This window comes from Pipistrellus hanaki (genome assembly GCF_964339955.1).
Source record: "Pipistrellus hanaki genome assembly, chromosome: 8".
Lineage (NCBI taxonomy): Eukaryota > Metazoa > Chordata > Mammalia > Chiroptera > Vespertilionidae > Pipistrellus > Pipistrellus hanaki.
Genome location: NC_140510.1, coordinates 76,758,874 through 76,786,439, shown reverse-complemented (window position 1 = coordinate 76,786,439; position 27,566 = coordinate 76,758,874). Strand labels below are relative to the sequence as shown.

The 27,566-nt window shown below is 44.1% G+C and overlaps 1 protein-coding gene across 1 annotated transcript in view; it reads right to left on the bottom strand.

Annotated features, from left to right (window-relative positions):
- Positions 1-27,566, bottom strand: part of PARD3B (par-3 family cell polarity regulator beta) — an 861,040-nt gene that overhangs the window by 47,280 nt on the left and 786,194 nt on the right. Inside the window, exon 22 of the mRNA XM_084892180.1 lies at positions 5,433-5,512. Within this exon, the coding sequence (XP_084748306.1) occupies positions 5,433-5,512 (80 nt within the window). The remainder of the gene's footprint in view (positions 1-5,432; positions 5,513-27,566) is intronic.

Here is a 27,566-nt window from a genome sequence, read left to right as displayed (position 1 = left end):
TCTGTGAGCCTAAGGTTAGTCAGTAGATATAAAGCATTTAGAACAGTGCCTGGTATATAATGAGTGCTCACTAAAACTTTTATTGATCCTAGGGGAAAAATATGTTTCTCATGAAAAATCAATACTAATATTGAAAACCAGTGCCCTGAAATAGTCAAGAAAGCTTGTGAAGAATTCTTTCTTATAACTTACTTACATAAAGACAAATCTATCCTCATCTGTATCCCAATGTATTAAAAACCTACTGTTATTATGTCCATGGTCCTAGTTTAGGTCGTGGTGTAAAAAATGATGGGTATAAAAGACAATCCTTATTTCCGGGGATTTATAATCTAATGGGGGTGGGAAGGGACAGTCAAGAATCATAATCTAATTCAGGGTATTTTCAGTGACACAGGACAGGTGCCAACAGATATGATGGGAGTTAAAATGAAGCAGAGCTAAGGGAGGTTCAGCTCTGACATGCGGGTGTTAAAGTATCTTGGAAGGAAAGGGATGGACAGGCCAAGCAGACCGTTGTAACTGGGGTCACAAGAAGAGTGAGACAGAAGGTTAGCCAGGTTCATTTTGCACCGTCATAGTGATGAGAATGGAATCTGTAGGAATGGAGGAGGCTGCTCAGAGAGAGTCTCCCTAAAGGAAAGGGCTGGAGGCAGGCTCAGCGGAAGCATCACCGGCAGTCAGAAGCTGGGGCAGGAGATAGAGTGTCCGTGGGTAGTGAGGAAATAGAGCCGACAGTCACAGGCCACTTTTTCCTAAAGGAGGAAACGTGGGAATGAAGGAGAAAAGGAGGTTGAGGGCGGGTCTTGGTTTTCTTTGATGGACTAGAGTCAAGTTCATGGGGTGAGTCTGCCCCCTGAGCCCTGAGTGGCTGAGGCGTTAGAACAGCATGCTCGGTGCTGCCCGGTCCTGAGCCGGCAGGAGGATCTTAGCAGTGTCTCAGCACTTCCTCCCACCAGGAAACAGAGTGCTGCTCCCACACCGTGTGTGTCCTGAGAACTAGCACGTCCTGTTCAGCCCTCCTGGCTAACTCCCACTGGGTATGGTCTCCACACCAGGGACATTCTAAGCCTGAACCAAGTCTTGTTGGACAGGCCATGGATCTTGCCTAGACCTGAGTCAGCATCCTTATAGGAACTTCCATCTAAAAGAAGTGCTGTCTCCTAGCGTGTCTATAGCACAGCTTGTTCAGATCACCTCAGCTTGCCATGTCCTCGTGCCCCTGACCATCTGGACTACGGGTCCTTTCTCAGAGTTGGCTAATCCTTCAGCCTAAGTTATTCCTCGCACAGCTGTTAGCTCTCTCCTTCTCCTCGCTGTGTAATTCTCAGCAAACTGTGTGGCTGAGCCTCTGCATGCACAGTAGTAAGCAGGGGAAGTAAAGCCATGGCCAAGGGGCTTGAAGAGGTAGGCAAGAGGGGCAGTGGTTGGTACAGGGTCCCTGAGAAGCCAGTGAGAATGAGCTCTGCTGTATGGGTTTGGCTCATTAAAGAAAGGAACACATCTTCCCCAGGGATAAAATTAAAGAGAGCTAATGATATTAAAAGTCCTTAAAATATGTTTCACTGAGGGTTTTGCTTATATTATTGTACCTAATACTCACACCTGCGCTATACAGAGGCCCTAATGTCATCCCCAACTCACAGATGGAAAAACCGAGCCTGGAGCAGTTATATCATGAGCCAAGGTCACCCAGGTGAGAGTGATGACTGGGGCTGTAATTATGGCCTGACTCCAAGTCCTGTTGTTATCGTCTCTGCTCGGGACCTGTGTGTTAATGAAGACACAGGCAGTCTGCACTGCAGGGAGCAGCAGTTGAGAAGCTAATATTGACTCAGAAACATTATCTCAAGGTCATAAAGAAAAGGAAGTGAGGTCATCTCTAGAGCTTGGGCTTGGGGGCCTTGGCCATCTCCACAGGAGTTCACGGGAGTAGAAGAGGATTGGAGCGGCCACTGTGGGACAGTTAGGGGGGTCAACAGCACGGCTCAAAGGCCCTGGCCTGGCAGCAGGGCCCAGCTGGGGCTGGGGAATGTGGCTTTTGTAGTGAGGTCCATGAACTCAGTTTTATGAGTTTCTCCGGCAACCTTCCACGCCCACGCGCGCAGGACCACAGAAGAGATCTGATGCCTTCTGGCTCACTCCTTAGGGCTCAGCACTCGATGACAAGCCCAGAAGGGCAGTGTCACGTGCTGATGCACTGGGCCATCTGCAGAGGAAGGATAATGGAGTCCCCAGGGGCCAGGGATGGGCCAGGTGGGAATGACGGAGGCTTGGGATGGGAGAGCAGAGTTCCCTGCCGAGGGACTGGCCACAAGGAAGCCTGTGCAATGAGAATGGGGCCAGGAGATCTGACGGGGGCTGGGAGGCTGCCACGAAGAAGCAGCTGTTTGCAAAAATACATACATTAATGCCCGCCTGCTATTGCAGCCTGGGACACGGCCCTTCCCTGCTCACCCCTGGTGAGCAATACCTTGTGTCAGGCGAGGATAGGGGAATGCTTTCTCCATTCTGTTTACTTCCCTCAAACATTGGGGCTGGACTGGATGGCAAAACACGGGCCCTGGTAAAAACCCAGTTTGCTAACGAGGCTGTATTACAGCCATGCTCTGCTTTCCGAAGCAACACCCCCAGGAGAAAAGAAATAAAGCCATTTTTCTTCCCAGGCAGAAGGCTTAACATTGCTTAACAATAACACTTAACATTGCTTAGCCCTTAGCCTCAGGCAACCTCAGAACTACCATGCGAGGAATCGTCATTTTCCTGGCCTGGCCGGGGCTCTGGCTCAGTTTTTTTGCGAAGTGCCATTCAGCCTGGCAGCGGCTGCCCGGGCCTCCTTTAACATGACAGAGCTCCATGAAAGCATAGCGGGCGCCCCTTCGCCTGGGCTCCCCACCCTCTGCGTGTCCACGGGGAAGCATTGTCTCTGTGTTGAAGGCTCCATGGTTGACATATCAAAGCTTCCCTATAAGGCTGGCCACTGACTTCCTATGGATAGAATCATTCCTACTTGTATTTAAAGATGTAACTCCAGGAATATGTCAAAGCTTCCTGCTGCTGTGACAGAGAGGGGACCCGGTGCTACAAGGAGGTGCTCTCAAACTCTGCCAGCAGAAGGGAGAGCAGTGGGGCTGGTGGGACCTCATTACGTGGATGGAGACATCTCCAGGGCCCGGGAGACCAGGAAACCGGGGAAATGTCTTGGGCATTCAGAGGAATCTCCACCTTCTCAGAAGCTGGCTGGGCAGCCGCTGCTTCTGCATTCTGCTGCTTGTGGGTAAATCAGGAGCCCCTCCTCTCCATACCCCAAGGATTAGAGCATCTTCCTGTTAGATATTGAGATGGAATCTTGAGTTTAAGCCCTCCTCCCATTGAGAAACCAGTGAGAGGGATTTCGTGCGTTTGTCTGAGCCATATTCATTCTCCATCACAGCAACCTGGCTGCCAGGTGGCTACAGAGGTCTGCTTGCACGGACAGCTAACCGCCCTATCCTGGTGTTTGTGAGCGAGTGGATCATTGGCCCATTTGTTTGCCACCTACGATGCTTGTGTCCAGCCACAGTGATACTCTCGGGGCTGGCGGGATTTTATAAATTCCTACGTGTGTGATGACTCCAGAGCCACACGCAGCATGAAAGCGTTGCCTTTGTCAGATGGACAACACCCTCCACAGTGTTCCATCCTGAAACAGACGTGTGTTGATTCAGCCTTGATGGAGTACTTCAAGGCTTATTAGTGACAATACACACAAGTTGGACATGCAGAGGACTTTACGTTCATCATGAGAAATGTAGGCATGGGTAACACCATCATGAAAAGTGATTTGCTGCTTCCTGTCCTCAACTGGGGCGTCCTGAGGATGTACTGACTGAGTCTCCAGTCTGTATAGTCTCAGGGCTGATAGCAAATAGACGAGCAACAGGTAGATGGGGAATGAAAGAGTGACAAATCTATAGAATTTTCAACGTTCTTTCGGTTTTTGATTTGTACCCAAAACTCCATTGCCTCCATCTGAGTTCAGGTCGGCCAGGAAGATGTTAAACTGCTTCCAGTTTTCCCTTTTTGCTTCCCTCTCCCAAGAACATGCTACTTTCCATCTGCCTTAACCACAATTTCCATACACTTCACCATGGAAAGCCAGGAATTTTATATTTGAAACAACTTTTGGAGACGACTTCCATCTTTTTTTTTTTAAAAGAAAACAAGAGACGAGGCAAAGGAAAAGCAGGGAGAGGAAGGAAACCAAGCACGAGAAAAACTGTGAGACGAAATATAAAAATAGCAAAGCAGGGAGTAAAAAACCTAGCGGTCCAGAAGCTTTTAAAATCTTGTATTTGGGGTATCCTGCCTAATTCGTGTTAAAAATTGGTTCTCTGCATGACTTGAGATTTCATTATGTTTGATGATCAACATACTACGGTATGTATCAGAGCAGATGCCTCGTACAATATTTAGGAGGTTATTTTTGTTGGGAGTTGTTCTGAATCTGCACACAGAAGTCTAACCAATACGCAACAAAACGGCACCTCCACGTCTGAGTTAGTACTTTCACAGCTCGGCTCTGACGGCCAGTTCCACCTGGTCCTCCTCTTCTTTGTTACAGGAGACACTGTAGCATGTCGGTTTTCTGGCTGTCCCTGACCTTTCCTAGATTACGCCCCCACAACCCCTCCACCCTGCTCACTCATTCTCACACGCTCAACTCCCTGAACTCCCCAAGTGGCCGCACTGTGATGCACCTTTGGAAAGGTTTCCTCTTTGTCAAGTGCGCCGAGAGCAGACTAAAATTATTCTTCATCTCACAGATAAGAGCCCCGACCTTTGAGAACGGTATCTCATTTTCAGGGTGTCCAGTTACAGCATCGGGGGATCGCGCTAGGCCGGAGCGGCTGGGCGAACCTTTCCCACGCAGTTCTGCTCCCATTCCCGCCCGGCGCCCCAGCCTCTCACAGGTAGGTGCTGATGGTCTAAAGGACACCGCCAGGTTCCAACTCAAGCAAAGGGCGCCTTCCCAGGTTCGCATTTCCCCCCTGCTTTTCCCCACCCGCGTGGAGCTCCGGGGTGAAGGTCGGCCTGCCCTTCCTCGCGGGTCCCTGCGAGCCCAGGGGATTTACTGTTTTATTGTCTCTGAGCTTGGCGTCGGATGTTCAATACCACTTTTATAGCAATGGCTGAGGATTTCCATTCCGCATCCAATATTCTCGCTGACATGTTTCATTGCAATGATATACTATTTTCTCCCCCTCAAAAGTAACCCACAAGTGTTTCAATTATTAGCATGGTTGTGAAGATGGCAGTGCGGTTGCAACAAATGGCAGCGAGGCGAAATTACAGCGTATTCCCTCTCTCAGAGCCAGACTTCTAGCTCGCGCAGATTGAAATGCAGACTTTACGTGTGGGGAGCGGGTGACAGAGGCCCGCCGGGGAGGTACCTGGGCAAGGATGCGTACTGCCTCTCCATCCCTTCGAAGCGGAGGTTGTGCGCAGTCCCATCTGGACCCTTTCCAGACACCTGTGGAGAGAAGAGTAATTAGAGATGAAGATCCATTATACACCCCGGTTACTGACAATGCATCTCAAAATTATAATCAGTGCACAAATGCCGCCGCCGCCTGCCAAAATCTGCCCTGGGAACGCAGCAGGGGCTCAGCATCGCTGTGCGAACTGACGATCAAGCCACAAGCACGGCATTTAACCACAAAGTCACTTCTTTCCTAAAAGGGGCATTGTAGAACTGACTCCTTCCTGTCACCGTGCCAGGGGTAACCTGTAGGCTGTAAGAACACTTCAAAAAAGCAAAAGAGAAAACTAGACTTTCATTTTTATAACAGCTTTAGATGTCCAAAAAAATGTAGTACAGTGAGTTCCCATATACCCAGTTTCCCTGCTACTAACACGTCGGATTAAAATACAATTAATGAATCAGTATTGGTACGTTATCGTTAACTACAGCCCACAGTTTGTTCAGATTCTACCCAGTGCCTTTTTCTGTCCCAGGGTCCCATGTTACATTTAGTCATCATGTCTCCTTAGGCTCTTATTGGCTGTGACAAGGGCTCTGTTTTCCAAAGCACCTTGTCAGTGCACCCTTCTTTACCAGCAGGTGTTGGTGACAGCCAGCTGTGTCCTCCACGGCTCCCATGAAGCCCTCTTCCCTCTCACTTAGTCCCCTCCCTATGAGCAACCAAAGAGAAGCGGCTAACTGTTTTCTAGCTAGTGATGGTCGTTATTGTTTTTCCTCTCCTATGAATTCTTGTGTTCACCTCTCTCCGGGCCTTTTCTATCAGCCTCTGGAACTCTGAAGGGCAGTAACTGTCCTAGTTGTTTCTCAATGAAGCATGCTAGTTCCATGAATCTAAAGACTTTCTAGATAGTCCTTCTGTACCTACTATGCCAACTGAAAACAGGATGGACACTTACAGGGATTTCAAAGTACGTGTTGCCCTGGCCAGTGTGGCTCAGTTGATTGGGCATCATCCTGTGCACCTAAAGGCTGCCAGTTCGATTCCCACCCTTTCGGTTTCACTTTGACATTGATGGTTCTCTCTCTCTCTATCTAAAAATATTAATTAAAAAAAAATCTAAAAGTACTTGTTAAGTGGCCAATTCCTCACTTGTTCACGTGGTTTTGTGGCCAATCATGTGCTGGCCCTGGTGCTGGGTCACCCTCACATAACGGGCATGAAAGGGGTAAATAAAGACCTAGACTGTTATTTTGGGGGGAGGGAGAGTTTGCTATGGAACACAGGAAGTGGCAGTGTCCAGTCAGTAGGAGAAATTTTTCTAGGTAGCACTGCGCCTGGAAGTTATTTTCTTCCTCTCCAGTGTCCTAGCCCTCTATAAAACCTACATCCCAGCGGGGGCTGTGTGTGTAGGGAGGGTTTGGTGGGGAGGTGTTGCAAAGCAAATGTAGACACTCATGTAGAGAAGGAAAGACTATTCCTGGTGCTGATTTATTATAGGAGGCCCTTCAGTGTGGATCCTACAAAACCACTCCATAGTTCACCGACACCTGGAACAGGAGTGGCTGGACTTATCTGAGCGGACACCCGCCTGGCGAGCTCCCTAGGACTTAGAAGAACTGAAGAGAGGGCTTAGCATGGACCCTTCTAACACCGTCAGAGGATAGGATGGTGTCAGACAGACAGGAGATAAGGAAATGGCCCAGAAAAAGCAGCAAAGGATAGAAGTGTTGTCGCCAGCCACTCCCAACTAAGGTTTCTTTTGTTTTCAACCTTTTTTTTTTAATGGAGGAAGAATTAGCATAAATACAAAAACGAGGTTAAAGATGATTAATTGTGGTTGTTGGAAAAGATTATGCTTATGTATTCCTAGTGTGGCTGTAGACATTTACAACTAATCTTTTTCTTGGGGCCACAAAATTCCCAGTTGATACTCGAAGCAAAGATATCTAGAACGAGCTGGTCTGATGATGACAGTCAGCATTCTGGTGTCTCCAGGAGGCATTACCCTTACCCCTCCCCAGGCATCTGGTGAGCTACCAGCATACTAGATCATATAAAGCATAGGGTGATCCATACCCTGAAGGAACTTTCAATTTTGGGGGGAAAACAAGCATCAGAAGTGAAATCATTAAAGGATGCTGTAGGATGTTACTAAAAGTAGCACAGATGACACTTGAAGATGTTAGGGGAAAAAATCATGAAAGTAGCAGAATGTGGGCTAGGCTTCAAAAAGTGGATGCCATTCTTTACATAAAAAAAAATTACTGTTCTTCATTAATTGTGTATGTATTTAATGTGCTTTTCTATTAAAATCACATCTTTAAGGTAATCATTCAATTAGGGATTATTGAGCACCTACTGCATCCTAATGCCACAGGAGGCACTGCGTTCAAAGTGAGGAGCAGGGGCTGGCTCTCCTCCTTGCTCTGAATGAAGAGGAGACAGGCCTGTGAACGATTACGGTACAGTGAGATCACCGCTAGCGTGTCAGTGAGGAAGGAGGCAGTGGGGGTCTGAAGGACCAGACACCAGAGCCCACCTGGGAGAGCTGAAGACAGCTTCCTCTGGGTGCTGAAGCCTCCTCTAAACTTTGAATATGAATGAGGAGGAGGTTTTTAGGGACGAAGGGTGTAGTAGTAGCAGGAAAAGGCATTCTAAGTAGCGGGAACAAAAAGTGCAACAACAGGGAGGCTTAAAAAAAAAGCACTGTTTTTTTTCTGGAAATGTCAAGATTTTGGTTAAGGAAGAAACAGACGCTCTGAGGAAAAGGATGTTAGTCACAGTTGACATTGAGGTCTGTGATCCATTCTGAGTTGCCTTTGTGGAAGGTTTAAGTCTTTGTGTACATTAATTGTATTTTTTATTTTTTTGCATGTGGATATCCAGTTGTTCCAGCACCATTTGTTGAAAGGACTATCCTTGCTCTATTGTGTGGTCTTGGCTCCCTTGTCAAAGATCAGTTGGTAATATTTATGTGGGTCTATTTCTGGATTCTCTACTGTTTAATCGATTTCTTTGTCTATTCTTTCACCAACAGCACACAGTCTTGATTATTGCAGCTTAATAAAAGTCTTGTGTTGGGTAGTGTCAGTCCTCCAACATGGTTCTTCTCTATCAATATTGTTGGCTATTCTGGGTCGTATACTTCTCCATGTAAACTTTACAATTAGTTTGTCTAGATCTGTGGTCGGCAAACTGCAGCTCATGAGCCTCATGTGGCTCTTTTTGGTCCCTTGAATGTGGCTTTTCCACAAAATACCACAGCCTGAGTGAGTCTATTTTGAAGAAGTGGCATTAGAAGAAGTTTACGTTAAAAAAATTTGTCTCTCAAAAGAAATTTCAATCATCATACTGTTGATATTAGGCTCTGTTGACTATCGAGTTTGCCGACCACTGGTCTAGATCCACAATATCCACAAAATCCCTTGCTGGGATTTTGACTGGGGTTGCATTGAATCTGTGGAACCAGTTAGGACTAACTGACACCTTGACTGACATAATGAGTCTTCTTATCCAAGAACATGGACTATTTTTCCATTTATTTAGTTCATCTTCTATTATTACAATGTAACATTTATTTGGCACTTATTGAATATCAAACACAAGACTAAGTTTATTTACTTATTTTTTTTATTAGCCCATTTAATGCTCTGAATAACTCAATGGTTGCCCCATTTAGCAGGTGAGAAAACAGCAGTTGCCTAAGGTCATACAGTGAGTACATGGGATAGCTGAGAGAAGGATCAGGTCTTTCTGTCCCCAGAGTCCAAACTCTGGAGATACAGGCAAAGACTAGATTTTAAAGGAGCACATGCCATGACAAGTAACTTGATTTTACATTTAGGTGATAGTGAAACCTTTGAGAAATGCAACATGATAACTAATAGGCCAGCTATAGGTTAGAGAGGTTATTCTTACCATAATGTGGAGTTCTAGTGCAGTCTGAGCCAGAGATAATAAAGGCCTAAACTAGGGGATATTGAAAAGGATGGAGAAAAGGGAGTGACATAAGGATGCTAAGGAGGTAAGTTCGATAGAACTGACATAGGATTAATGGGAAGGATGTGTGGAATGATGCCCAACTAGGTGGGTTTTGTAACTGTCACCATGATAAACTAAAGGAATAACAAATGTAGGGGTCTGAGTGATCTTACCTTGCTAAGAAGGTTTGGCTGGAAGATTTTTGAAGGCATTACTTAGATAATAATACATGGAACTTGAGTTGGGACCTCTGATGGAGATGTCTGATAGATTATTGAGCATAAAGTTTGCAACTTAGAAGAGAAGTCTAGTCTAGAGATATAGATTTGGGAACCATCTAGCCTATAAATGGTCCGTAGAAGAAAATACATGCAATGAAAATAGAAAATAGCAATAATTCTCTTAGAAAGACTATTATTTAAGGGGCAGGCCAAAAGAAGTTGAACTCAGGAGGGAGGTTGATAAAGTGTAGTTGGTCTGGATGAGGACTAGGAAATAATGTTATCATAGAAATCAAGAGAAAAGCATTCAAGAATTTCTTCAGTAAGACAAGGACTCTGATGTACATGGTGCATTGGCGTGCTGTACCAAACCCTCCATCCTTGAAGAGTGTAATCAGAAGGATAAAGACTACCTCTCCCAGAATCCCCTTGCCATCAGTGCCCTGGGCATAATTTACCTTAGACCATACCATTTGGGAAATGGAATTGAGGCAGCAGCTACACCACCCTGTTATTCTGGCAGGAGTGATTAAAGGCGGGCTTGGTTGTCCTGTAGTCATTTTGGCAGATGTACCAAACATCGCTAGTTTCTGGGGTAGAGCACTAGCTTTGGGGTTGGTGGCACCAAAGGTGGCTTCCTGATTGTGGCGAGCGGCTCCTGACATAGGCATTGTTGTGTGGCTTCCCGTAGGGAGCAGCAGCAGCTCCCTCGGTAGCCTGGTTATGTAAGGTGGCTTGGGAAATGATTCCTGAAAGCTTACCCAGGAATTTGTTCCTTCAGCCTTGCTAGTTTTCTGTAAGCCCATTAATATGGTGCAATACATTTGTTTTTACTTAAACTAGCTAGAGTGGATTTTGTTCTCTGCAACTGAACAGTGACTAATAGTGTCTGCAACTGTGGAAACTGGAATCAGCAACGAGATGGTGACTGGTGCTTTACTGAGAGTGATTTTGGTGTATGGATGGGGAGAGAAGGCCAGACTATGGTTCTAGAAATCTTTATCATTTTTTAAAAAAAGAAACCACCACTGGTTGTAGTGTCTTAGACTTTCATGCTCAGAAAATGAGATGAATACTTTAAAGTAAATAAATATTTGTTAGTGTCTCTTAAGTAGAGTCACATGCTAAGTCCTCTAAGACAGAGAGGTGAGAAAGTCCTTCCTCCTGGGGACACACAGTTAGTTAATGGAAATGATGGGAATAAATTTATGGTCCATTATTTAACAAACAGATTTAACTGTTTTTTATCTCCCTAAATAATTATTATGGAAAACCACCCCAAAATGACCTCTGTTAACTTTTATAAATAGATGCATATTTTAATGGTACAGTTTTCCCCCAACTATATAAAATTGGCATTTTCCTGTGCTATCTATACAAATAAAAAGGTAACATGCTAATTATATCAGATGTCTTACGACCATCTTCACATCCTTCCTGACAAAGCCAGGTCCAGGCAAAGCCACCTGTTAGTGGTCCCGGGCACTAGCACCTGTGGCTAGATACAGCCTGGGAGACAGAGAGGCTGCCTGCCCTGCAGTTCCAGGCACCAGCGCCTGAGGCCCGGGCAAAGCCACCATCCCCTACAGCTGCAGCCAGCCCAGGAGAAGCCGGCCGGATCCTGGTGCCTGTGGCCAGCCAAAGGGAGGAAAGCCCAGGTCCTGGGTGCCTGTGGCTGGCTGGAGGAGGGAATCCTGGGTCCTGGGCATGGAGGCAACACAGAGGTGGTTAGGGGACATCAAGCCAGCAAGGGAGCAGTAAGGGGCAATCAGGCTGGCAGGCAGGTGACCAGTTAGGAGCCAGTGATCTTGGATTGTGAGAGGGATGTCTGATTGCCAGTTTAAGCCCAATGCCTGCAGGATTGAGCCTAAACCGGCAATCGGACATCCCCCAAGGGGTCCCAGATTGGAAAGGGTGCAGGCTGGACTGAGGACACCACTCCCATGCACAAATTTTGTGTACTGGGCCACTAGTGAGATATATTTTGCAAACATGAATTGTCATGGCTATCTACTATCCCATTGGTGGATAGATCATAATTGATCCAATCCCCTCTGGTAATTTGATCAATATTAATACCCCAATCAGAAATGGTGGCAATAAAGATTATTGTGTTGGGTGCAAAGATTCTTGCAAATAGCTGTGAATGGAGGGTAGAAAAGTACAGGTAGGATGCCGCCTGAGAGAAGCTAATTATAAGTTGTTGGTAGGTCCCTAGAAGGCCAGGCCACTTCAAGAGGGAGTGAGGGAGAGAGAACAGGCGCAGGCATTCACAGGCTCTTTTCTCATCTTGCTCTGTGTGCAACAAGGCTCAGAAACGTTTCTGCTCGAAGAACTCCTTATTAGGTCATTTCCCTCATCACACACACAAAAATAAGGTCAGTGGCTTTCATCCAATTAATTTTTCTTTTAAAGAAGCCCTTTATTTCATTTTGTATTGTGCAGTATTTTTTTTTAAATTAATGACCTACATATATGTCTGATAGAAACAATCTTGACTTAAGCCATAACAGAAACCTAGTCTTTTCCACAACACTGTCATGTTAGAACTGAGGCTTGGAGTGAACTTCAGAGAGCTGATTCAGAACAGCTTTCAAAGCTCCTGCTGTGGTGTGTGCTTTGCACATGGCAGGCGACCCTCTCTGGCTGGATTAGGGCAGCCTGGGACCGCCGATATGTGGGTTTGGTGTTGGGGAGGAATGTTGAGTTAAGATGCTTTTAGTCCATGGAGTTCTCCCAGTTCCATTCCCACAATGCCTGCTGTCTTCTGGGGCATTAAGAGCCTCGTTAACATAAAGCAGTTCGTCTTGTTTCTACAAAAGCAAGGGAGTTGCTGCTTACAGTCAGGGTTTCTTAAATTAGTATGTATTTCTTGCCTGGCATTGCTAGGATCAGCAGTTTCACAGAGCAAGGTACTAAAGAGGCCACTTAACCCCCCTGTATTGCCCACTTTCAGATTATAATGGCAGAGGGGAAGATTTAATACATGTTCATCCATTTTATTCACAGCTCACTAAAAATAAAGGAATAAATCACACAAAAATTTCTGCAAATGTCTGATGATAGAAAGTGGAAACAATTCAAAATTAACATGTTTCCCAGTGCCTATGGATTAGGACACATTTTTGCCAGTGCTATAATTTATATCTCATAAGTAATTTTCTCGAGGAAATTTAAAAGCTGCAGTGAGGGGAAGGCTGTGCAGAGTTGCAATGCAGTATACTCACCTATAGACAACGTCCTCATTACAAACGTCTTACTCAGACCCATTACAAAATATGTTTCATGCTGCCAGACACATCATAATATTAAGATGCAAAGCAGGATAATTTAGATGCAGTTTGAGGAAATATGCCTTTCATTTCAAGTTGGTATCCTGACAGATACTTTTGAGCAGTTTCCAGAGGCTTTCTTTTAATTACATTGCTCTGACGTGGTCACAGGTCTGGCTGGAAGATTTTTGATAAAATCAACATGATGAAAATGTCTAAAAAGTCATGAACTTGGCTTTGAGCATCTTTTAATATTAAGGCATTCATGTTACATACTTGGAGGGAAACTAAATTCCATTTTGACAAAAAGAAATTAATGAAAATGGGTTAATTATTTCTCATTGGTAATGTGAAGCACATTATTCCTGAGATGTATTTGCAGATATGCCATCTAGACCAGCAAAAGTATACATACCCACCCTACTCATTTTTTTCTGAAGTGTTTGTTTTCTCTAATTTAATTTCAATAATTTTGTCAAATAATTGGGTATTCAGCTTATGGACTAGCTTAGAACATCTGATAGTTTAGAAAATATAGCAAATAAAAATATTTTTAAAATAACTCTTGGGTAAGCCTTTCCACCATTCTGTGCTTGCATTTCTTCCCCTGTTAAATGCTGGAGTTAAAATATTGGAGTTGAAATAAATCCTTGAAGTCCCTTCTGACTTAGGCACATTTATAAAAATTACCTTGCATATAGTTTCCATACTGTTAACCACTTACACCTCATTAATATAATAACTATATATACGTACAAAATTATTTTAAACCTGAATGATGAAAGTAGCAAAGTAATCTGCAATATTCTAAAAATATAAAGGAATTTTTTGGAGTTTAAGCATTAAATATTACTCTAGCACCAAGTAATAGCCATATGCACATTGAGTCCTTCACATCTTGATAACCTGAGCTATCTCTCTTCTGATTGTCTTTGGAGAAAATAAAATCAGACATCTCCTGCCCAGCTCTGTTTGTGTCTGGGCCTAAGATACAGTTACCATAGAAACTATGATTGTGGATACAATTTTACAAATTTGGCTTCATCTATCAGATAGATGCGCTTTGTGTGTGTGTGTGTGTGTGTGTGTGTGTGTGTGTGTGTGTGTGTATGTGTGCATGTGTGTCTTGCCGATAAGCTAGAAGAGCAAACAGGCTCTCCATCTTTAATTAAAGAACCAGACACCATTCCTCATTTCCTTTCCTCAATCTGTCTACCTACAAATAGAGATATTGCAACATTGGCTGACATATAAACTCTACTTAATGTAAGACAAAGGTCTGATGAAAAGATGAATAAAAGACATTAGGAACAGCATCCCCTCAGAAATCTTTTTGTTTTCTTGTCCTGTATTTTCCCGAAGAAGCGTAAACAGGAATTTTGTGGATTCTTGGTTAGCTACATTAATCTTTAGATATTAGTGTTCAGTACTTGAATTCGGCATCTTGGATGTCAATGTGAGTTATTTACTCCACCTCTGTTTTATTGCATTGATTCTGTGACAGTGTCCTTTTACTTATCACTGATGAAACAAAGTTGAACCTTGAAATGTGTCCAAATCTTAGAATGATATAAAAGTTTGTTCATCTTATTTCTTATGAGTTCCTAATATCCTTTTTAACTAACAAGACTCATAAAAATATTCAACGATGAAAGCTCTCCAGGTAATTTAAAATACACCTGCACTTACAAAGATGAAACTGGAAATATCTATACAATCATAAGCTTTTCAGAGCGATTTCTTTTTGCAGAGTAGTCTGTGGGCAAGTTCTAGTTACTCCCATTCCCAGTTACTAGACTGCCTGGAACACTCTAAAATCAGGGTCGTGATTTCCAATCAATGCTGCCATCTCCATCTCTGCCCTTCTTACCCGCGAGGAAAACAGAGTTCAGAGAAAGGTAAAGCAACTTGCTATACAGGCACAGCCATGATCTGAAGTACGGTCTTGTCAGACCTCAAAACCCTGCATTTCTCCCTCTCAGTGCTGCTTCAGATGCTGCCAGTAGTCATGAATGAAGCCATGGTGGCAATGAGACGGGATATGTGGAATTCGGACTGCATGTAAGCATTCGAAATGTGTTTATGGTCATTATGGCCATACCACTGAAATAAAATTGCCTAGCAAGTTTAGTTCACATAGCCAGAGGCATTAATCTATGTCTGTATGTTAATTTTTTGGTGTAGTGAAAGTATAACTTTTAATGCAGAGTTAGGTTTTATAAAAATAGCCTGTACAAAAATTATGTACAATATCTTTATTTTCAGTCTTTCTGTATGGTGTCAGTCTGTTAATTTGGTTTACACAAGACATCAGAGTTTAAGCTTCATTAGAGTTGGGACAATTGGAGCCATTGCATTCTCAAGGGCTGGCATATCACCTTGGTCATTAATATTTTTTGAGTCAGTGAAACAGAAATCTCACATATCTACTTAGTGCTGGTTGACAGAAAGATTCAGGTTACTTTTAATCCATAGTCCTCTTTGCATATGTGATATTATAACATCTATCAGCAGAATGTTTTTAAGGAAGTTTTGTGACATCTGTCCTATGATTGCATCTTAGTAAAACTGCCACCTTCAAACTCTTTTGTTTATATAGACTTACTTTTTTTTCATTTCCATAAAAAAAAAAAAAAAACCACCACACACACCTATAAACATTCTTACCAATTAGATTGAAACCAGGATCTGGAGTATAAATCAAATCTATTAGAAACCTTAATTATGTAATTGCTTAGAGTGAGGGAAGATCCTATAAGCTGAAAATAATGGTAGAGTAGCAGGGGAACCTTATCTGATGGGATCAATTACTGGCCCACTAGGAGTAACTCTGCTATCTGATGAGTAGCGCCTATTGGATTCACAGTGCTAGCAGAGCCAGGCCACCATTAATGCTGGAGTCACACACCCGTTAGCCCTAAACTTATGTGAACCAAATTATTTTGCAGCCCACGACTATATCAGCAGAGCTCAGATTCTGGAAAGATGAATGGAGATAAGGGGAGGAGAAAGGAAGAATGAAACAATGGTCTTGAGCCAAGACCTGCTTTGAAAAACCAACCTAAACACACACACTCATCAATGGTTTTCTATTAAGTAATGACTAAAGGTTTCAGCAACCTACAGCAACCTAACTTCCCGGTTTTATCTCGCCGTTCTCCTACAGGCTTAACGATTCAATCTCATTGGGTATTTTATGGATCCTGTTTTGTGCCTATGGCAGAATGCCCACTTCCTGTGGTTAGGTTGGTGCCTTAAACATGGCAAGAGCTTAAGAAATGCTTATTGTGTGAGTGAATAAAGCAATGAATGTTGCTCTGATTGGGTTGCATTTACTGCTGTGAGGGGACAAGAACAGGTGGAAGTAGTAGTGGATAAGCAAACCAGAATCTGTAGGAGGCGGTGAGAACATTGAGACAACGGTAAACAGAGAAGGGAGCCCTGAAAAGGGGTATAGACAGGGAAATAGGAAAAAACCCGAGAAACAGGAAAACAGAAAAGTTGCAAAAGAGAAAGGAAACTATGGAATGAAAGTAAGCTTAGTTATTGCAATTCTAGTCTAATTCTTAGCATACAGGTAATTCCTGTCCTAAGTTTTTCCCCATTGATCAAACTCTGGGATGAATCAGACACTCTATTCCTCTACCAGGCTGGGTAATATGACTGCTCTTCTGGGATTATATATATATATATATATATATATATATATATATATATATATATATATATATATATAGGGGTGGGCAAAAGTAGGTGTACATATGGAAAACAATACATGAGTTAATAAATAATACAAGAATAAACTGTGTTACCCATACTCACCACAATAAACCTACTTCTGCTCACCCCTGTACACACACACACACACACACACACACACACACATATATATATATATATATATATATATATATATATATATGGCATTTTACTTTCAACATCTTTACAATGTGATTATTTTAAGCCAACATTTAAAGTTGAATTTGATATAATCATTTAATTGGGCATTGATTCATCTACACAGAACTCATTACTGACTTCTTCAATTTCACCAACACAATTTCCTTCCAAATTATCTTTTATCTAGATGCTGGAAGTCCAAGTGCTATGAAAACTTTGCCAAAATAAAAAGCTTTTAGATTTCTAATGTTGGCTGAACACACGCCCATGGAAGAGTGCGGAAGAATAATGCATGCTTGCCAACTGCCAGAGACGATTGCTTTTCCCATAATTAATGTCATTCTTGCTGTTCGACTACCATTTCCACCCTCTAATAATTTCCATTAATAGAGGAAGTTTCTGCAATAATTTTTGCATCCTCTAAAACCACCGTGGCTTCTATAGACCTTTTAATCAAAATAATGACAATGTGTAAAAGGGGGATGGTTGGAGATGCTACTGTAACCCTGGGTTGCATTTCCTTGGTCATTGTTTTCAATCTCCAAAAACTATCCAAAGGTCTCATGTTGACTGTTATTATGTCAATCAGACCTTAGTGCGTTGAGTTCAAAAGCACTGAACCATATGGATCTATAACAAGAAAAGTGTATAAAATGAGTGTATTGAACAATTCATCTACAGAAACTGTAAACATGAAAAGAGTATTTTTTAAAAAGCAATAAAGAATGAGCAGATGCAAATATAAGCTCAGGTCCTGTAAAATATGATAAATGTGTAATACATTAAGCTGACGCTTCAAGTGAGAGGAAGTGGCAGACCAGCTGCAAATCATACCCCCAAATCTGCCAATTCACACTGTTTTGTATTATGCTCTTGCAACATCACAAGCTCTGCTTGGGATATAAAATTATGCAAATATATAAAGAGCAACAACAACAACAACAAAAATCAGCTCAAATTTCTCACAGGAGTCAACACATGGATATAGCATGAAGGCGTAACAGTAGTCCCATACGTACTAGGGAGGAGGCACTGAGTTCATGGTGGCCTGGGGTTCGAGGAGTGCTGGTACTAAAGTGAGGAAAGCTTGGATCCAAGGAGACCAGTGCTGGGAGTATTCTCCCTTCTGCTCCCGAGCTGCTTTTGAAACAGTGAAAGTCTACATCAAAGCCTTGTTCTTCTTTGCCTAAGATGGCTTTGAAAAAAGGTCACCTGAGTCCCATCTAACCTTCCACGTCCTTCTCTGTGAGGTCCACCCAAGGCAGATGATGCTGCCACTGGAACAGGAAGCAGTTGCTCTGTGCAATGACCTGAGATGAACTTGGGTTCAGGCCTGAACATGGGGTTAAATGACCTGATTAAAGTTTAGAACCAGGTACCTAAGTTACTAAGAAAACAAAAGGAATCCCCCAAAATGTGTACACACTTTAATAACTGATAGCTCAATTTTGACAATGAAATGTATTTTCATAAACTCTGCCTTTGTAATTATTAAAAAGCGTATGCACACATTTTTTTGGGACATCCTGTAATATAGAAACAATACTCATGTATGGGTATTTATAGCCATTGTTAAAATAAAAAACAGCTGGTTACCAATTGTGACAACGGTGCTTCCAGCAGGTGAAAAATCTGGTGGGTAGTTAGGGAAGGACAGAGCGATGGCTTCAGGGCTTGGATGCTGATGGGCATCTGACCACGGGCTGGGAGGGGCTGTGCACCCACTTACTCTAGAGCAGTGGTTCTCAACCGTTCTAATGTCATGCCCCTTTAATACAGTTCCTCATGTTGTAGTGATCCCAACCATAAAATTATTTTTGTTGCTACTTCATAACTGTAATTTTGCTACTGTTAATGAATCATAATGTAAATATCTGTGTTTTCTATTGGTCTCAGGCTCAGCGACAGGTCAGGAGAAACACAGAGGAATAAAAAGAAACCAACATTCAACAAGGTTCTGTCTGAGCAAAGAAACAAAATCCCAACTTTGGCAGTGAAGAAGTGAAATGCTGGTTGAGTGCCATTTAGATGATTTCCCTTATTTGAGAAGAAAAATGTCCATCTGCTTGCTTCGGGGTGTATTCATGATGCCGCAGTATAGCATGAGTGCCGAGCAGAAACCATTTATTACCTATTTCTGCTTTTTATTGTTTTGGTAGGCTCAGTTGGGGAACTGTGAGGTGATTTACAAACTTTAGCCTAATATTCCTAACATCCCCGCAATACAGACAAAAGATATACAGGGATAGCTACTCACCCATGTGATGAAATTAAGAAAAGTGAAATTTTAGCATGAATATTGCAAAGAACTTCCTCTGGTGTCATGCATTAGTATGAGAGGTGATTTCCCAGGGGAAGCTGACTTGTATGTTAGAAAATGTATAACGCCCATTCGTAATGTGTTTGTGACAGACGCAATGCCTTGTCCATCTATAAATCAGATTTACCTTCTGTTCGAAGCCCCAGGGTCCTCCCTCACTGAAGTCTATCCTCATGGGCTTTGACCTGAGAGGATTTAAAATCCAAAGGGCCCAATTACTAAAAAATCCTCCGATGTGTAATAGGGCTTTGGAATGGAAAATAACACCACTATTCATCCAAGTCCCTCAGACGGAGGCGAGAGAGCCCCATCTGATGCTGTCAGCTGGTCCATGCAGTCCAGGCATCTCTCGCCAGGGCCCCGAGGAACTCACTTTCACTTTGCAGACAGCGAAACTCCATAAATCACACCAGCAATCCACAAATGAGTTGCTAACTATGTGAGGAACACTGCATTTAAACTTGGGAAGTTCACAGGGGACCCATCATTTTCAATTTGAGGGCCGTCCACTGGGACCAACTCATCTAAACAAAGAATGGGTGGAATCATATCATCTGTCCTTAGGAGCAGAGACCCAACCCCATAACTCAAAGAGCAGCAAAGCTCCAGCGAGTGGGAGCAGGAGGGTGCAATGCTTTGCAAAGATCAGGCAGAGCCCCCTTCACTCCATTCCCAGGAACAAAGGAGCACGTGATTCAAAAGGTAATGGAGTCATTAAAAAAAAAAATCAAAACTCGCTGCAGACGACAACAACATTTTCAATAGTACATGACTCAGTTAACAGCCGCCACACCATGACTCATGGCTTGTCCTTCTCACTCAATGAGAACTCAAATACCTGCCCGGAGAAACACAATGAAAGGTCCCTGATTGCCCAGATATCCATGAAAACCAAACTGCAAGAACCCACAGAGAGAGAAGAAGTTTAGTAAGGGTTTTCGGGTCCACTCCAGTTTTCCTCCAGGCCTGCTGCCAAGGTTTTATTGGACTCGCCCTGATTGCTTCTCACCTCCCCTTAGGAGCTCACACAATGCAGCGCCACTGGGCTTGTTTATCATCAGGAAGGACAATGCACCAAGAAATGCAGTTGGGGAATAATTCTCTGCTGGTGAGGGCTCGGAAGAGAAACCATTGTAACGTGGTTCTCTAATTGCTAATTTGTATGAGACATGGAAACTGGGGATCCTTGAAATGAGGGAGCGTGGCTGTTGCTTGAGGAGGTGCAGCAAAGCAAGCAGGGAGCCAGCATGACCTTGTACAAAAGAGGAGCCTGCAGAGGTGGTGGTGTGAACTCACCTCCCACATGGGTGTGGGACACCTTTACCTGGATAATGCCTTCACATACCCTGTGGTTTTATTTATTTATTTATTTATTTATTTATTTATTATTTTTTTGAAAAATATATTTTATTGATTTTTTACAGAGAGGAAGGGAGAGAGTTAGAGAGCTAGAAATGTCAATGAGAGAGAAACATCGACCAGCAGCCTCTTGCACATCCCCCACTGGGGATGTACCCGCAACCAATGTACATGCCCTTGACCGGAATCGAACCTGGGACCTTTCAGTCTGCAGACCGACGCTCTACCACTGAGCCAAACCGGTTTCGGCTACCCTGTGGTTTTAAATACTGCAGTTAAAGAGCCCTATTATAGCAGGCCCTCCACCAGCATTTTCAAACATTTGGGAAGCAAATATATTTCTTTTTATGATACAGCTATCCCAATAATGGTAGCATTATGATATGACTAGAATGGTGGTACTATTCATTTTGACCAGAATATCCTGACAATGACAATGACCCACACTGGCCATGCTATTTTGGGTTTCCAACCACAGAGTTGCAAACTGTTTAGTTTTGCAAGGTCCTAAGACATCTGCTGTAGAGATGGAGAAAATACACCAACAAGGACCCTTAGGAAAACAAGGCAGCCTCTTTCTCTACCTGTTGGTAGGGATAACTCTGAGAGGAAGTTACACAAGGAGAGAACATGTGTTAAACAAAGGAAGGACTGCGATGTCTGCGATGTATATGATCAGCGGCTTTGGCCACTTCCTTCTTCCCATTAATGTAAGTGCATAGGTGGGCGCAGTCTATGGTGCTCAGGTTAGGAGGGAGGAGAGCAGATTGGATTATGGGGCAGAATGTCTGCATGGTTGCTGTGGGCTCAGAGACATGCATGACAGAAACCCAGTCCCACCAGTACCCACCCCTTTGTAGAGTGGGAAACTCAAATGCTGCAATTATGAACAAATGGAGCATGCATCAATGGCTTCTGCCATGAGCAGTCTGGGGTGAAATTATAAGTTACCCTGAAAGTCATTCACTAAAATTGGGCTGGAAAAGAACACAGCAGGCTATACCCAATGCCAACGCTTTCTACTGTTTCCTATGCATGGGTGTTGTACAGTGTACCTGCATCTTAGACAATTAGAACTAACGACCATTAGTGAGAATGGGTAAGTGGTGTGAACTTAATGATCTTGCTGCAGTCGACACTCACGATTTTTTCAATGAGCTACCTCTCTGGCTTGCCCCCTGCACTGCCCAGCCTGCTCCTCATGCTCCACTCCTGGTGCTCCCCTGCCACGCCTCTGACTGGCCACACAAGTGCTACCTCAGGGTTCCTGCACCCACATTCCTGCTGCCCTGGAATGCCTGCTCTTCCAGATGTCCCCATCTTTCCTTCCTTACGTTGCTCGTGTCTCTGCTTAAAAGTCTGCTCTCCAGAGAAGCTTTCTCTGACCACCTTATATAAAACAGCACAACATTCGCGCTAGCCCCGCAGCCACTGTACTTCTCCCTGGATGATCAGGGCCCGATAGTTACTCTCCAGTTGCTATGGTCTATCTCCCCAAGAGCCAGGCCTTGGCTCTCTCTCCCCACTCCTCGACCAGTGCCTGAAAGTCATTCAGTAAGTCAACATTGAAGTGAAAATGTTATAAATCACTTTTCTAAACATCAGTTTCTTCTCTTGTTACTTCCCTTTCCTTCTTTCTTTCTTTTCCTTCCTGTTCATTTTTTCTTTCTCTCTTTCCAAAGACCAACAGTAAGCGCACAGCAGCCCAATGTTAGGAGTCTCCTCACAGGACTTACCAGACTCTGTTCGAAGCCACTGGCTTCCCAATGACTCCTTCTGCATCTCTTAGAGCAGCGTTTTTCAACCGCTGTTCCACGGCACACTAGTGTGCCGCGAGATGTTGCCTGGTGTGCCGTAGGTGCAGACAAGACAAGAATTTTATAATTTTTCACTATTTTGTTTACTTAATATTTCATAATAAAGTAATTATAAAATACTTTCTTTGTGTTTATTTGATTCCTATTCAAGAGAATTACTTTATATATAGTCAATATAGGCACAGAGTTAAATTTTTTAACATTTTCTAATGGTGGTGTGCCTCGTGATTTTTTTCATGAAACAAGTGTGCCTTTGCCCAAAAAAGGTTGAAAAACACTGTCTTAGAGCATCTGACATTGAGATCTTTGTCTTTTTAGAATTTTAGCATTTATTTTCTTAAGTTTGAGAATGGTTTTGGTCTCAGGGGAGTGATTATATTTTACCATTATTGATTTTTAAATTGGGTGATGATAGATTTAAAAAAATATATTTAAACATTTATGTGAACAAAGAGATGCCCCTTGGCCGCTAGGTAGCTTAATTCTTCTTATTCAGGATAAAATGTGAGTGGGGCGAGGTAGTGAGAAAAGTCAGGAATGAGCTTTTATTTCCAACATTTATTATTTTGATTTAATCTATGAAAACTGTCACAGGCAAAAATCTGGTGGCTAGGATGGCAAAATAAGCCACTTGAAGTTCTGTGTACAGTACGGACTTCATTTATTCAATATTTGCCTCCTGTCATCAAGGTATCAAGCGCCAGAGCCAGGCGCTGGGATGTTCCTCACCCTGCAGTCCCACCGCTGAACTGTTTTATTTATGCTCATTATGTCCCCCCGCCTTCCTTTGGGAGAAGAGAATGGGAAAATTAAAATTTATAAATTCAGAATATCTACATCTTAAAGAGAATGCGTCTAATATTTTCCTTGCGTGAAAAAAAGAGGGATGGACATATTTTGCTTTCCTTTCTTTGCGACCAGAGTTGAAACAGTGATTTTGTGTTATTATAACACTCGTCATTTCTCCTTCTCATTTGGATGGTTTTTAATATAGCTCCATTGATTCCGCTGAAAGGAATTCCTCCTGGCAAAGGCAGAACACACACATACACACTGATTGCTAAATATGCCGCAATTATCATATTCAGCAGCGCACTTTAATATCTTATTTATAGATGTATCTATCTGCAATTTGCTTTAATTAAGTTGCATTGATTTTAATGATGGGAGCGATCCTCACACTCCGGGCTGGTGTCACACGCTCCTGTGAACCCCCGTCCATCAATCACTCCTCCAATGTGGCCCTGAGCCTTCCTGACCCCCGTTAGCTCCAAGCAAGCTCATACCAGCTCAGGAGAGTGTGGACACCCCAGGATTTATCCTCCTGATAACAGGGTGGTGTGCAATGCAAGGTTGCCAGGTGACAGGAAAATGGCAACCACATTTTAAAACAGTTTCACGGGTGCCTAGTAGTGTCACCTGCGCTGAGTCCAACAATTTTGCCAAATACTCTCCCCCCCCGCCCCCCCCGGGGGGGTGGCTGGCAGCATTATTTTGCCAGTAACTCGGCCGCCTCTACTCCCCTTTGCCATATAACGCCGCCGTGCAGATCTTAAAACGATCTTGGAACCCGAGAGAGTTTTTGTTCTTTTTCACACACCCCCACCCCCCTTACTGGTGCAAGTTCCGAGAAAGCTGGAGACAAGAAAACCACGGTTGTGCCTTTCCCGCGCTCGCGTTGGGGAGGGGAGGCTGGCTCCACATACCAGAGAGCCAGAAAGATAGCAGGTCTATTTTTAAAGGCTCTAAAATATGACTCGTCATGACCAGGGACAATTTCTCTCTCTTTGCCAGGGCACGAAGCAGCAAGCACGGCTTCTATCCATCTGGGCACTGCGGAAGGTGCGGGTGTCCAGGCCGCATCCATTCCCTGCGCGCGATGCCAGGACATGGGCACAAAGAGACGTGCGTGGCTCTGCAGCGCCCGGCCCGGCCCGGCCACAGTTTTCCACTGACTGATGATTGCTGCAAAAGTGTTGATGAATAGCGGTGCTCACGCTGCTAGCATGCATCTCCCCGGAGGTAAAGAAAACATTCGAGGGGGGAAAAATAGAAAGAAATGAGAGATCATCATCAGCCGGTCCTTCCGCTGCTCCGTAATAACCCTGCCCCGCGGAGGGTGCGCACATCATGGCCCTGATGATCCCCGTGGGCGGCTTCGGAGCCATTATGCTAAAGAGATCATCCATATGCAAAAGGCCCCCCGATTTGTCAATCAGCTTATAAGGCAATTAAACGCCCCCTCTTCTCCTCCTCGCCCCTGTGGGAAAGCATGAGCTGATACAAGCATCAGGGCTCCTGGGACGTCTCCCCATCCGGGCGCTCTCCTGCGTCCTCCTGCCCCTTTACCATGCTGGGCCAAAGCTTCCATGACAACGACGCGCGGGTCTGGAATTGACGGAGGCTGATGAGCTTAGTACTTATTTTCCCCTCATCAGGAACGCCACGCCTTTTATCCACGGAGGGAAAGGAATGAATTGCATTGAGAGAGCGAGGACATTTCTTAATAAATGCAATACGACAGGAGATGTGACACATACAGATGAGAAGCCAGCGGAGAGGAGGCATGACGAGGGCAGTCTACCGGAGACCCTGTTGAGGCCTCCGTGGGAAGAGGGGTTGGTCTGGAAGGCAACCCGTTTCCTTTTGCCCAGCTCTGTGAGACCCATTTCTCGCTTTGTGTTTCTCTCTCTTGGGTGGCTTTTTATCATGAATCCTAAGATGTGTTTTTGTTCCTCTAACTCTTAATTGTCTCTAATGAGGAGCAGACCAGGGCCGGCTACATTTTGCAGTCCCCCCCTCTTGATTTAAGTGGGAAGACTAATGAGTATAAATTATGGTAAAAGTACTTGAGTCCCATAAGTTGGAAGAATAAAAGCAAAAGTATTATATTTTCTCACACAGAGCATGCAACGTAGGTCTTCCTCCTGGAATCGGGTTTAAGTTCCTTTTGGCTTTTTCCATAAATTCTTTTGTGCAGGTCAAAGTCCTCATCGATACTTCTGGATCGTAACCGCTCTGGTTTGACATCTCACCCTCACTCCCCTCCATCCTGGCGCTTTCCTGGCGAACCCCGCACCCCCTAATGACTTGGTAACAATTCTTGTCCAGGTGATGCGTGCCTCCGAATGACCACCTTTCTCTCTCCCCCACTGCATCTTCCTGCGGCCGTCAGCACGGGTCTCTGGGTGACCCATGGGAAGATATTTTTCTCTGCTTTATCTCTCAGTGGAAGCAGGTGAAACATTTCGTAGGAGATTAGAGAAGAGAGGAAATCAATGCGGCTCGCATCCCTCCTGCCGTCCACAGGGCAGATCTCCCCCCACGATGAATTTCTCCCGCTGACTCAGTGTCATTCTAGGGGGTCACTGCAATGATCCTTATGTAGTTAAGTATTTCCTCTTGTAAGAAGAGAACAGAAGTTCAGAGACGTAAACCAGCACACTCTTCTACGGAAATGAGGTAGAAGAGTTTCAGGCTTTGGGTCTAATGATCTGGGTTTCAAAGCTAACGACGCGATTGTCAGCGATCATGGAACTTTTCTGAGCCTCAGCTTTCTTTCCTGTAAACATGGGTTCCTGTCTACATGGAATTGCTTACAAGTAAGGAGCGTGATAAGGTCTTTCAAAATACACCGAGTGGCCAGATTATTATGATCTCTGAATGCATAATAACCTGGCCACTCAGTGTGTGTGTATTAGAGGCCTGGTGCATGAATTTGTGCATGGGTGGGGTCCGGCCAGCCTGGCCAGGGGGAGGGGATATGGGTGATTGGCCAGCTTGCCTGCTGGTCAAACTCCTGGTCAAGGGGACAATTTGCATATTAGCCTTTTATTATATAGGATATACACTGAGTGGCCAGATTATTATGCATTCAGAGATCATAATAATCTGGACACTCAGCGTATATGGCAGTATATAGGTTACCATTTATACATATATGGTGCATTATTTGAAAGACAACCCCTTTAATGCATACATATGGCCACCTGAAAGTGTGTTGTTGTTGCTTATATGACCATAATGTCACCGAGTTCTCACTCTGGTATCTCACTTTACTTGGTCATGTCTGGTATTCATGTAGAGAAGAAGCAAGACGGGGACCAGCAGCGCAGAGCAAATGGAGGAAATAAATAGGGAAGGCTCTCCCGGATGAGCAGCCTCGTGGGCATGCGTGCTCTTGTATCTGGAGCAGCCTTTGCATGTGGAGCTCTGCAGGGGGGTAGGGTGCTCTCTGCAGCCGGCAGTCTGCCGGATATATCAACAGATTCTCAACTATTAGCTAGTGTAAGAACCAGAGCACACCGCATTCTTGGAGGAAGCAAACAAATCAGAAAAGGGGGACATAAAAACAAGGAGGAAGTAATGAGTCGGTAAATGTCTAAATCATTTTACAGCAACCACAAAAACCTTATTTTTTTGCTACAACTGAACTGACTACTGCAAAGTGGCATTCCATGGAAATTCAACACATGCCCTGATGATGCTGGTACCCACGCCTCATGCCAAAGTCCTCTCCTCAAGTCCTGTTGACCAGTGGAGATGGATGTGGTGGCAAAGGTCTCAAGAATGTTAGGGTGATGCTTTCTTCCCAGACACCACTAGCAACTTGGTGGGGCAGAGGACATGGTCTCATGTTGAATGAATTGCAGCTGGAAGGTTAGATGTGCGTAGCGTGTCCTCTCCACAGGTGCTCGCCTGCCATTCTCCTGCATCTTGTCATGCAGTGTGCACACCCTATGGCATTTCTTACTCCTCACAACGCTGGTGGGTGGCGCCTTTCTTAGCCTGCTTATACCACGTTGGCAGTTGGTCTGGTATCTCTGTGATCTGGTGTTATCTTTCATTCGTGCTACCAGATGGATACCAGATGGGTAATTGCAGCCAGCATCCCTGCCCCATCTAAGCCACACCAGAGCCCATGGGCATGGGCCTGTCAGTGAGCTGACTATGATGGTGCTTCAAAGAAATGTTCCTTAAAACTATATGCATCTGCTCCCTCCTCAAATAGCCTGGCAAAAAGTGAAGAGAGAAAGCAAGAAAGAAACCTCTCAGAGACAAGCTTTTCTTCAACTAGATGTTACATCTGTAAGAGGGGGAAATAACCATAGAAGGCTGTGGATGTCAAACTCATTTCCAGCTAATGGCACCTTCAAAAAGCAACCAACTCAAATAGGCATGTCAGTAGAGAAAGTGAAGCATGATCAATATATTCCTTTTTGCTGATATCT